Raw genomic sequence first — 13300 nt, forward strand, 5'->3', positions numbered from 1 at the left:
GGTGGTCCCCCATCTTTAAATACAGGTGTGTTCTTTCAGTGGATGGTCCGCCAGAGCTCTGAGCTATGGGAACATTACACGGTGGTGGTAATTTTGACTTCAAGGCATTGTTTAAAACTCATTAGTGAGGAAACTAAGGGATTAATATGAAGTAACACTGTTATTCTAACACCAAATCTCAAATAAAATAGGTGTCTGCTGGCTCTGGCTGTTCTTCTCAGAGGTGCCTCTCGGTGTTCTGATGGTGGTCATATGAATTTGCTAAACAGTAGACACTTTCTCATAGTTCAGTAGGCACAAAGCTTCCGGTCAAAGTGTCTGGATACTGGAGGCCACTCTTGGCTTATCTTAGGCATCTTATCACCATGTCTTCACAAGGTCTGAGCTCTGTGGCCAGTCTGGGTGGCTCTCTGCCTTCTAATGGGGTACCAGTTCTATTGAATTAGAATCCCTTATTTCAACGTAACTTCTTCTTTAATGACCTTGTCTCCAAAGCCTAAGACATTGTGTGGGGAAGAGTAAGGACTTCAGCACCTGCATTTTGAGGGGACATGTTTAGCCCCTGACAGCATGTCCCTGGGCTCCCCGAGATTACCTCATCAGGAACATCCCCCCACTATAAGAACCTCTGAGGCATCTGATACACAATCTCAGTCCTGGGTCTCCATAGTATACCCGTAGCCCCTCCAGGAGGAGAGCAGGATGCTAACTAATTATGAAGGTGATTCTGAGTTGTCACTGGCTGTCTTGGAGACTGTGTCAGCAATCCAGGAGTCCAGGGCCCTTCCAGATCTTGGAAGACTCTTCCTGCCATTTCCCATGAAAACGACACAGGCCCTTTGGAAGCTCTGGTCAGGTACTGGAGTCTCCATTTGTCTCGGCTCCTTTATTCTGGGTTGTTGCATGTCTCAGGTTTTCAGTGGCCTTGAAGAAACACCGTGACCTAAAAGCAACTTGAGGAGGAAAGCATATGTTTGGCTTACGCTTCCACATCACTGTTCATCACTGAAGGAAGACAGAACAAGAATGCAAACAGGAGAGGACCCTCGAGGCAGGAGCCGATGCAGAGACCATGGAGCGAGGCTGCTTACTGGCTTGCTTCCTCTGCTCAGCTGCTTTCTTATAAAACATAAGAGACCAGCCCAGATTTCTTTCAGTGTCTGCTGAGAGTATGTGTATAATATGCAAAAAGACAGTAATCCAAACAAACCATGTTAGTTGGCTTTGCCATTAAGTATATGATGGTATTTTTTATATTATTTTTAGTTAGTCGGTTAATTTACAGCCACAGGTACATGTCCTCAAAAATAAGCCTGCCAAAGAAGGAAAATAGGAAGAAAGGAAGGAAGGAAAGAAGGAAGTGTAGTGATATTTTGTTTATGTTTTAACAAATAAAGCTTGCCTGAAGATCACAGTGCAGAGCGAAGCCACTAAAGGCCAGGGAGTGGTGGCATGCACCTTTAATCACAAGACTCGGTAGACAGAGGTAGACAGATCTCTGTTAGTTCAAGGCCACCCTGGGCTACATGAGATTGAATAGGTACAAAAGAGAAACAGAGATCATGGAAAGATGATCCCAGCACTTGGGATAAGACACCTTTAATCCCAGCACTAGGGAGGTGGAGACAGGAGTGATATGGCTGGGGGGAGAGAGGAATATAAGGCAGAAGGAGACAGGAGCTAAGGGGAATCTGAGGTTTGGTGGAGACAGTTGCAGTCTGAGGTTTGGTAAAGACAGATAGAGTCTGGAGATACAGTCTGAGGACAGGATCACCCTTTCAGTTTGAGCATTGGTAGAGGTAAAAGAAATGTCTAGTGACTGGCCTCTCTGCTTCTCTTAGCCTCAGCACTAAACCCTATATTTGACTCTGGGTTTTTATTACTAATACCAATTAGAATTGGTGCTACAAGGAAGGGAGGGAGGGAGAGAGGTAGGAGAGCCAAGTATGTGAATATTTAATACAAGCCATCTTTAACAGTTCTGTAGGCTTCCCGAACATCTTGTGAAACTATTTACGTGTGAATTCTGAGAAGAGCGCCACACTTTAATAAGTTAGTTACTTACCGATGTGTATGACCTAGAAAAGATGAAGTGCCACTGAATTTTTGTTGGCGGTGGTCCTTTGAGATAGACTCTCACACTGTACCCCAGGGTGGGCTAAACTTGTGGCAATCCTCCTGCCTCAGCTTCCTCCCCAAATGCTGGGACTGCAAACATGAACAGCCATGCCTACCAGTACCAATGACTCAAAAGATTCATGTGGAAAGCCATCTTCATTGGGCTGGTGATGCGGCTCAGGGCCAGAGCATCTGTGTTAGATTCAGTTCAAAGCTTTCCCCAGTGACACCCTTCATCCTGCAAGGCTCTACCTCCTCCGTCCCCTATCTTCCTAAACACTGCTGCAAGCTGGAGACCGAGAGTTCAAACAGAAGTGTACACAGGAGACACTTCCTATTGAAACCACAACATTCCTTCCCTGGCCACAAAATGTTTATGGCCTTCTCATGATGTTTAGCCAAACCTGAAAAGTCCTTGTAGTCTTTAATAGTCCCAACAGTGCTTAAAAGTCCAAAATCTCCTAACTTTGACACACTGTAAAAACAAACAAACAAACAAACAAACAAACAAACAAACAAGACCAAATTGTCTACTCCCAGTATATGGTGACGTAAAGTGTATATTTCCATTCCCAAAGGGAGAAATTGAGGCATAGTGAATTGAAAGATTGGACCAAAGCTAGCCTGAAATTCAGCTAGACAAGCACCAAATCCTGTAGCTTCGTGCCCAGTTTCTAGAGACTCATTTTCAAAAGCTTAGGTGGCTCCACCCAGCCAGCATTGTCGCCTGCAATACCCCTCTCTTTTCCTTATTCTGATTCCACCCCTGTATGCAGCACTCCTTGGCAGATACCCCACAGCTCTGCCATCCCACAGTCTTGCATCTTTCATGATTCCAAAATCAGAGTCATGGACACAGCACTGACAAGATCTGCTTCCAGCTGCGGATGGAGGCCGGCTGCTGTGGACCACGGTTCCAGCCCTTTGCACGTGCTCAAGCTGGTTGAAAACTTCCCTGACAGTTACCTTCCAGGGGCAGAAATGCCATGTGGCTCCCTGTCCACACCCAGTCCACAAGCCTGGGATGGGGGCCTTGCCCTCAAGGTAACTTTTCCTGTTCCAGCGAAGAGCAGGCAGCATCTCTTTAATACAGCCTCTTTCTCAGAACATGCCCTGGCCTCAAGTGTAAGCTTCCTAGAGTTATTTTCCTCTCTAAGCTGCATATTTTTTGATTACTTTCTGTCCTATTTGTTGCTCATTTTAACTACAGATCTTCATAAGAGTAACCACTAATAACCTTCTACCGACTCAGTGTTATGTGGTCACAGAATTAGTTCATTATTTTTACATCTGGTCTCATGTAAATTCTTAGAACATGAACAGAATGCAGCTAGATGCTTTGCTAAAATAGCACATGAAGCTAGTTCTCAGCTCAATTCTCATTCCCCTCTCAATTCCTGAGCTGGGCATCCTTCTTAGTTAGGGTTTCTATCACTGTGACAAAACACCATGACCAAAAAGCAAGTTGGGGAGAAAAGAGTTTATTTGGCTTACACTTCAGCATTGCTGTTCATCACTGAAGGAAGTCAGGGCAGGAACTCATACAAGGCAGGGTCCTGGAAGCAGGAGCTGATGCAGAGGCCATGGAGGGGAGCTGCTTACTGGCTTGCTTCCTATGGGCCTGCTCAGCCTGCTTCTTAAAGAACCCAGGGACACCAGCCCAGGGATGGCCCCACCCATCATGGGCTGGTCCCTCCCCTATTGATCACTGTTGGAGCCACAAGTATTATACAGTAAATGTACAGCAGACAGATTCATAGACAGATCTACAAGTGTACAACTTATGGAGAACCCATAAGTTCAGCAGAACGGCAGGAACACTTGTCTTTTGGATAAGTCACTGTGAATTCTGCAAAAAATCTTGTGAAATCATGGCATTTTTCCCTTCAAAATGAGTTTTATTCCCAAAATACAACAGCAGTGTAACCTCCTCCTGCGCGGGCAATGAAATGACCTTCCATGAGGCATTAGAATGGTAGTGTTTTCTCTTTGTTCTAACAGCCAAATTTACAGAAATCCAATCCCCCACAATTACCTTTGCTAAACAGACCATATAGGAATTTCAAAAAGATAGGCAGACAGGTGCCAGACAAACAGGTCTGGGCATGGGTGAGTCCAAGGTTCAGGGATGTTTAGTAACTTTATCTAATGGCTGGGAATGTCAGGTATTAGCTCTTGGATGCTGGCTCTTCGTGAGTGTTGTTACCTGTTCCTGGATCACTGCTTGTCAGGTTCTACCTTTTTTATGATTCTGAAATGTATATTTAATTATCATTTTTTTTCCTATAAAATTATTTTGACCATGTCTATATAAACTAAAAACCTTGTGGAGGTCACCCCTTCTCCTTCTCTGTTATAGTGGCATTTCATTTGTATTTTAATAAATAAAGCCTACCTGCAGATCAGAGAGTAAAACAACCCCACTGCTCAGCCTTACAGAAGAGGGAGTGTGATACACACCTTTAATCTAAGAAGCCACACTAGTTTGAAATAGAAACTGGGTGGTGCATGCCTTTAATCCAAGTGATGCATGCATTTAATCCCAGCCTTAGAGAGGAATGTAAGATGGGAGGAAACAGCTGCCAGACACAGTCTCATTCTGAGATTCTTTGAGGCAGGGTCACCATTTCAGACTGAGGTTGAGGTAAGAACCAGTGACTGGATGCTTTGCTTTTCAGATCTTCAGGTTGAACCCCAATTTCTCTCATTTGGTGGCCAACATTTGGGGCACTAATTTATGAAAAAGCTGTTGACCTAAGACTTTTTAGCTACCAGCCCAGGCCAGAGCTGGGATTGCAGTTTTAGCTCTAGGAATTGAAACCCAAACCTAGCCACCTGGATTTGGGAGGAACATTAGTGCTCCTAGCTCCCATCCACTGTGGCGTTGCTTCCTCTACTGCTGTACCTGTCCTTGCTGCCACCCCATAGGGCACCCACATGACTTCCTACAGCCTCTGTGGCTCCTGTAGTCCCATGACTTGCCCCCATCCCCGTGTGTGTGGCTCTCATGTGGCTACCACAGCTTCCCCTGACTATTGCAATCCATGTGCAACTGCTTGCTACATGGCTGCCCTGTCCAATTCTTTTTAGCAAAATTCTGTTCAGTTTGATTTTAGTTCTGCTTAGAAAATCTGCAAGTTTTTCTGGCCCACATCATTATTACACCTTAAAAGTCTCAACTAAACCAATGTTTTAACAGAAGTAAGTCATCTGCTAACTATTTTTTTTTGCAATTTGTAAACTACTTCTAAGATAATTACAGATATATCCCCATCCAAGAATTTAATAACCTTTTTGTTTCTGTTATGGTTGGAATTCTGAGAGGTGTATGACCTGCCTGGGACTTACACATTCTTAGCCATAGCTGTTATCATTTTTATAATTCCTATTGTATCATTAAAGAAATGTTACAAGTCAAGAATGAGAAACTTTTAGAAATGATACAGACTTTATAGACTAGTAATGAGAAGTTGGATGGAAGGATTCATACCATTGAAAATGATAACCATAATTTGACAGATAAAATTCAATCCATATCAGTGGATTATGAAACCTTATAGAATGGTACTGAGAGATTATCCAAAAGGAGTCATGTTGAAATTGACAATGAAAATCTGTGAAAAAAGTTATGACAAGCTAGCAGACAGACCATCCCTCCTGAAAGGCAATCTACATGCCATTCTCTCTAAGGGTGGAAAAATGTCAAAAGTTGGACACGTGTGCAGAATGAGAACCAGAAATTTGTTGATTTGATAAAAATCATTAGAAATATCCACAGGTCAAGAGACTCAGACTTTATAAAAGACGGTGATAAAAAGATTTGAATCAGTTGAGGAACTTGTCAGAACAGGTAAGCAAAGAGAAGTGGCACAGGCAAAAGGCAATAGTAAAGATTGAGCATCACTAGTACCTCTCAGACTCAGAGCTGACTTACCAAGAGCTTAGGCTACTTATGCTGTTATTATCTCTGAAAAGCCACCGAATACTCAATACCCAAAAGGATATACAGCATGTAAATGGAAACCTATATGTATAATCTAAGCAAGCAGTAGTATCTTACGGCATACGTTCACCATATGTGAGGGAGTTGGTAAAGATATGGGCTTCAAGAAATAAGGCTACTCCACATGGTTGGATTCATCTAGTCTCAGCTGGACCAGGCCATGGTCCATAGCTTTAGTGGAAGAGTTTTTGTGTTTTTTAAAATTTATTTATTTATTAAAGATTTCTACCTCCTCCCATTTCCCTCCCCCTCCCCTGATCAAGTCCCCCTCCCTCATCAGCTCAAAGAGCAATCAGGGTTCCCTGCCCTGTGGGAAGTCCAAGGAACCCCCACCTCCATCCAGGTCTAGTAAGGTGAGCATCCAAACTGCCTAGGCTCCCCCAAAGCCAGTACATGCAGTAGGATCAGAAACCCATTGCCATTGTTCTTGAGTTCTCAGTAGTCCTCATTGTCCGCTATGAGAGAAGAGGCTGAGGTTATTGTTCTGTGGTTGTGTACTGCCTGAATGGCCACAGAACAATAACTGGCAACTCTCAGAGGTACAATGACTCTACCTTTAAAACAGGTGACAGAAAAATCTGTATGGGTTAAACAATGGCCTTTAACAATAGAGAAACTGCACGCTTTAGAATAGCTGGTACAGGAGCAATGAGATTCTCAGCCTATTGAAGAATCAACCAGCCCTTGGAATTCTCCTGTACTTGTTGTTAAAAAGAAATCTGGAAAATGGAAAACAGATCTAAGAGCTTGTTAATAAGGTGATTCAACCAATTAGTCCTCTGCAATTTGGAATTCCTTTGCCTTCCCTATTGCCTAAAGGATGGCCTCTCATAGCAACTGATTTAAAAGATTGCTTTTTCACTATACCTTTACAAGAAAAGGACAGAGAAAAATTTGCCTTCACAGTGCCTACTTATGAGAATTCTCAGCTTGCTAAAAGACATCAATGGAAGATTCTCCCAAAGAGAATGTTAAATAGCCCCACCTTACATCAATATTTTGTGAGTCAGCCATTGGAAATGATATGTAAGCAATTTCCTGAGTCTATAGTTTACTATTACATGGATAACATTATGCTATCTGACTCAAACATAGATACTTTAGAATGTTTGAAGAAGTAATGAAAATTTTGCCTCTTTGGGGATTAAAAATTGTTCCTGAAAAAAATACAAAGAGGAGATTCTATCAATGATCTGTGTTATAAAATAGGTTTACAGAAAACTAGAACACAAAAAGTGCAAATTAGAAGAGATCTATTGCAGACTCTTAATGACTTCCGAAGTTTGATAGAAGACATTTCCAATCTGTGGCCCACTTCTAGAATAAAACCTCATCAAATAATTCATTTAATCAAAACCTTAGATGGTGACAAAGACTTAAATAGTCCCAGGGAATTACCAAGCTGAGAGAGAACTGGCTTTTATTGAAAAGAAATTATCGGAGGCACACGTGAATCATGTGGGTCTGAATCTTAACTGCATCATGGTCGTATTTCCCTCCAAACATTACCCTACAGAAACTTTAATACAAAGGGAAGATATTATCTTAGAATGGATCTTTTTACCCCATAAACCAAGTAAAAACTTAAAAATTTATATGGAAAAGCTCTCTGAATTAATTCTAAAAGGAAAATTGAGACTTTGTCAATTATCAGGAATAGACCCAGCAGAAATTATAGTACCTTTTCTACATTGTCCTCTTGAGTTATATCCTGAGTCAAAGGGTAACCTGTACATTAGCCCTTACAACTTCAGATTATAACTGTAGCTCCAGGAGATCAAACACCTGCCTTCTTCAAAAAATAAAATCTCAAAGGTTTGTTTGACATTAATAGAGCAGTCTATAGACAAATATTTTGTTCTTTCAAGTTACCATACCCTACCCTAAACAAATATGTCTAGTCCTTGACATTAATCTGGGTCTGAATACCTATGGGCCTCATTTAAACAGCAGATTAAAGATAGCTTATGCCTTTCTTACATGCATGCTTGATGGGGAAAGCCTTGTTAACCAATAACCTTTAAGAGGTGGGTCTTAGTGAAGGTGTGGCTTTGCTGGGACCCACGTAAAAAAAGGTGTGCACCTCCATGTGCACCCTCTCTGCACCCTTTCCTGTGGGACATTGCTGTTTAGTGAGGTTTCCCCTTATAATAAATAAAACATAATTGTTTTATCCTTAGCCCTAGCCTGGTTATTTCCACACATGCTCATATACACAATTGTTTCACAGAATGAAGGTAGAAGTCATAGCTGACTTGGGAAACATCTGACTTATTTCTGAATTTTATTGTTTCTCCTCATTGTGGGAGAGCGAGAAGCGGGTGGCAGGTGGTGAATCCATCATCCTCGGCACCCCTTTGCTTTGCTTTTCCACTGTTGCTACCAGTGTTTTAATTCTTCTGGTGTTTTCAGGTGTTTGGCTGTGGGGAGCAGCAGCATGGTGTCACGAGTGGCAAGCTTCATCATCCCTTTCACCAACCAAGTCTGGATCGTCCTGCCACAGGTCCTTATCACTGTCTAGACACTGGGATAACCGAGAGACCGGGCAACCAATAGATACTAAAAGAGCAGAGACGTAGGGCAGCCAACAGACACTGGATAACAGAGAGGCAGGGCAGCCAATAGATCCTGGAAAAGCCGAGAGGCGGGATGGGGCAACCAATAGACACGGGGATAGCAGAGAGGCGGGGCAGCCAGTAGACACAGGGATAGCAGAGAGGCGGGGCAGCCAGTAGACTCTGGGATAGCAGAGAAACGGGACAGCCAGTAGACACCGGGATAGCAGAGAGACGGGGTAGCCGATTCTGCCATTTCTGGTTTTGTTTTTGGAGACCAATATAACCATTGTATAATGGAGTTTTGTTGAAACAGGAGAGCTCACTAGTGGGTAAGTAGGGAAGTGGGGGTGGCTGACTGTCTTCAGTCCCTCTGCCCCTAGCCTGGAGCCACCAGCACTTCGGAGGGAGGAGCTATGCCTTGTGTCAGCTCTCAGGCGTCTGTCCCACTACCTAGCTCAAACCTTGCCTCTGCCCTCCCACAGTGGGCCTCTTGCTCTGGGAAAATCTTGGAGGCTGCCTGCTCCCTGCGGTGCCTTGAGAGGCTTTTCATGGACGAGGCTACCCTCTTGAGTTCTTGTGGCCCTGGCAGTGTGAGCTGTTGACTTGTGTTTGGAGAGGGAGAACAGCTGTGTTCAGAGTCACACAGAGAAACATAGAGGCTGGGAAGTGGGTGGATCATACCTGGGTGCCCCTGGCCCTTCCAATCAGGAGGAATATGGAGCTGGGGAGAACGGAGAGCGGTACGGTGGTGCACGACACTGCATCCCAGGGACTTGGGACTCTCAGCATAATGGTCTCTTTCCCCCAGATGCTCTTTGCAGTTGCCCCTCTACACTCCTTGGCCTTTTAAAGCACCACTTCTTTTTCTGCCTGCTCCTTTCTCCAGGATTCCGACGAGCCTCTCCTACACTCTGCTAACTTCTCTCCTCTCTTCCAAGCTGCAGACACATGTTGCTAGCGTTGACTATTCTGTCTGGATATCATTGGAGCTGGTCAGCAATTTAACATCCATCCTCCTCCTGTCTTATACTTTTAGTCAAGGAGAGTGACCTCAAGCACACTTGGACATGGCCTTTTAGTTATCCCATTGTGTGTGTGTGTGTGTGTGCATGCGCACATGCATACAGGTGCATGTGAACTTTGTGTGTGTGTGTGTGCATGTGTGTGTGTGTGTGTGCGTGTGTGTGCATGCGCACATGCATACAGGTGCATGTGAACTTTATGTGTGTGTGTGTGTGTGTGTGTGTGGTGTACGTGTGTGCATGCATATGTGTGCAGAGGCCAGAGGTCACCCTCACATGTCCCACAGGAACCACTCATCTTTGAGGCTGTTATCGCCCGTTACCCGGGCAATACCAAGTAGTTTAGGCTGGATGGGCAGCAGCTCCCATGGATCTGTCCATCTCTGCCTCCCCAGTGCTGGGAAGACAAACATGCCCTAATACCTCTAGCCTTTCTGTGTGGGTTCTCAGGAGCAAATTGAAGTCTGGGTGTGTGTAGAGAACATTGTGTTGACTGTGCTTTCTCTTCAGCTCCATACTAAAGTATTTTTGTAAGAAACACTAGCGTGACCTCAGAAGAAAACAGTGTGGAGTCCCACCTGTGTCATCTTGTATGCACCAGTGGAATGTGGATTTTTTCTCTGGGAATCAGTGGCCCTTTGGAGTGTCACCCACCTCCCGTGAGGAAATGCTCAGTCCGGTCTTCTTCTGGTACTGGAGCCCAGTCTCTTTGACCAGATGACTCTGAGGTTGAGAAATAGCTTTGGTCACTGTGGCTTGCCTTTCTTCTACTCTGGATACATGGGCAGTGGCTCTTGGTTGGGGACTATCCTGTACTTAAATATTAAAGGAAAGTGGCAGGCACAGAAAGCATGATAAGGGAGATGAGCTACTTCTAAGCTCCAAATTGTGCAGAGTGAAAAGCATTTGCTAGGGTACAAAATAAATCATGAAGACGATAGGATGAGTTAAGTGGAATTGGTCATCCCTGCCAATAATTGCCTAGCCTAGTGGTGAAGCGATGAGAATTACGCAGTACTCCATGTTGGTGAAAATCGATGCCCACAATTACAGTGGTACAGAAAACACTACACTAAGTACCACGTTCTTAGTGATCAAAGTGATTTTGAAGTCATTGATAGCTTGCCAGAACAGACTAGAATAAAGTTAGCTATACAAGTTTCAAGTGCAATAAGACCCGGGAGGACTTGTTGATAGAAAAATGAAGACTATGGCCACCTGGTGTGCAGAGGTGTTCAGGGATATTAAGGCTCGGGGTTTCGTAAAAGCATCTCCTTTAAGCTAGCACTTTGTATCTTAGAGGAAGGGAGGGACGGAAAGAGGGAGGGGAGGGAGATCAAAATATCCTTTAAAACAAGCAGCCAGACTCACAAAAGAAGACAGACAAATTCATAAAAGCAAACTGCTATAAATTTACACAAAAAACTAAATAATTGTATGGGAGGGTATTTGCAAGGGCATTTTAAGGGCTGCAGAATAAAAAGGATCTTTCATTTAGCAGATGCTTAGGTAGACTTAGTTTTAAGTACTTTGCTGATGCTAATTTTTGTGTAAAACGGACATATTGTTTCCTTCCTTTACAAGCAAGGAGAAGGACTTGCAGAAAATAATTATTATTTTCTAGGTCTGTCATCATAAAGGAGCCAGAGTATGGCCTTTGAATAAGATAGTCCTGTGGTAGAGTATGAGTTAAAGATGTGTGACATCTGTTTATGCTGTGGAACATCTGTTGAATGATGCAAAGATGTGTTGCATTCTTTTATGTTTTTAAAGTAATAATAAGTTTTTGTGTGTGTTTATTTGGGAGCTGGTTGGTGGGCACCCAGAGAGTAAAAGATTAAAAAAAAAATAACCATCCTTTTTTTTTTTTTTTTGATTTTCGAGACAGGGTTTCTCTGAAGTTTTTCGTGCCTGTCCTGGAACTAGCTCTTGTAGACCAGGCTGGCCTCGAACTCATAGAGATCCGCCTGCCTCTGCCTCCCGAGTGCTGGGATTAAAGGCATGCGCCACCACTGTCCGGCAAAATTAACCATCTTTATGGCTCCCATAGGCTCTTATATTTGAATGCTTGGTCATCAGGGAGTGGCACTATTTGAAGGATTGAGGTGTGGCCTTGTTAGAGAAAGCCTGTCACTGGGGATGGGTTTTGAGGTGCTCAATGTCTCACTCTTCCTGTTGCTTACCTAAAGATCTGGATGTAGAAGTCTCAATTGCTTCTAAAGCCCTATGTCTGCCTGTGTGTCACCTGCTCCCCACCATGATGATAATGGACCACGTCTCCAAAACTGTAAGAAGCTTAAATTAAACACTTTTTCTTATAGGGGTTGCCACTGTGATGGTGTCTCTTCATAGCAATAGAACAGTGATTAAGACAGAAGTGGGTACCAGGGAGTTGGGGTATTGTTGTGACAGGCCTGATCATGATGCTTGCTTGCAGAATGTGGACTTTGGATTAGGAATGCAATTGGACACTTTAAATAGGGCTTAATGGGCTACACTAGTAGGAGTGTGGAAGACAATGTTGCTGAGAACAATGTGTAGTTGGTTTTTTTTAAATTCTTTTCTCTTTGCTCTTTTGGGGCCCATCACCAAGCTCCAAATAATCACATGGAGGCTTATTCTTTTTCATGAATGCCCAGTCATAGCTTGGCTTATTTCTAGCAGCTTTGCTTAAATTATCCTATCTATCTTTTGCCTCTGGGCTTTTCTTTTTCTCTAGTCTATATACCTTTATTTACTTTTTACTCTTTATCCTACTGTATAGTTGGGTGGCTGGCCCCTTGATGTCCTCCTATTTATTCTCTCTGCCTGCCAGCTCTGCCTATCCTTTTTTCCTGCTGAGCTATTGGCTGTTCAGCTCTTTATTAGACCATCAGGTGTTTTAGACAGGCAAAGCAACACAGCTTCATAGAGTTAAAGAAAAACAAAGTAAAAGTAAGCCACAAAGCCACACAACTTTGCATCATTAAATATTCCGCAGCAAAAACAAATGCAATACATCTTAAAATAGTATTCCACAACAGCAATGCATATTATAATGGCCCAGCTCAAGAGGTTTCAGATGGGAAGAAAATTAGTGAGTGGTTTCTTTTCTTGTGATACTTTGGTGAAGAATGTGGCTGCCTGAGGATAAATGGGAGAGTTTTGGATTAATGGTGTTGGCAAAGGAGATTTCAAGACAGCCTTGTATTGACTGTTTCTCATGGTTGTTAGTGACCATTCTTAAGTAGCTCTATAAAGAAAAGGAGCAAACTGAGCAAGGAAAAGTACAAAATGTACCGTTTGAGGAGAAAAGGAGCACCAGGAAGGGTAATGAAGCCAAGTCCAGTACTCAAGGAAATAAAAAGTTTAAAGAAAAGCCCAATGCTAAATGGAATAAAGGGAGTGGTGATTTCAGAGCAAGACCCCACCCAGCTAAGCTTTCCAACTTGTGAAAAGGAATTAAATGAAAGTTTAAACAGTGAAGGAAATTGTCTAAACTAGACACTGATGAAAATGTATTTGAAGAAATCTCAAGGTCCAAATCAGGAGCAGAAGGAGGGGGAGCACGAGCAAGGAACTCAGGACCGCGAGGGGTACACCCACATTCTGAGACAATG

At 43.3% G+C, this 13300-nt stretch overlaps 1 protein-coding gene across 1 annotated transcript in view; it reads left to right on the forward strand.

Moving 5' to 3' along the window:
• The window catches only part of Slc22a16 (solute carrier family 22 member 16), a 42987-nt gene that overhangs the window by 23937 nt on the left and 5750 nt on the right, over nt 1–13300 (forward strand). The window contains 1 exon segment of the mRNA XM_013352380.1: nt 8534–8624. Coding sequence (XP_013207834.1) covers nt 8534–8624 — 91 coding nt within the window.

Source organism: Microtus ochrogaster, linkage group LG9 (assembly GCF_000317375.1).
Source record: "Microtus ochrogaster isolate Prairie Vole_2 linkage group LG9, MicOch1.0, whole genome shotgun sequence".
NCBI lineage: Eukaryota > Metazoa > Chordata > Mammalia > Rodentia > Cricetidae > Microtus > Microtus ochrogaster.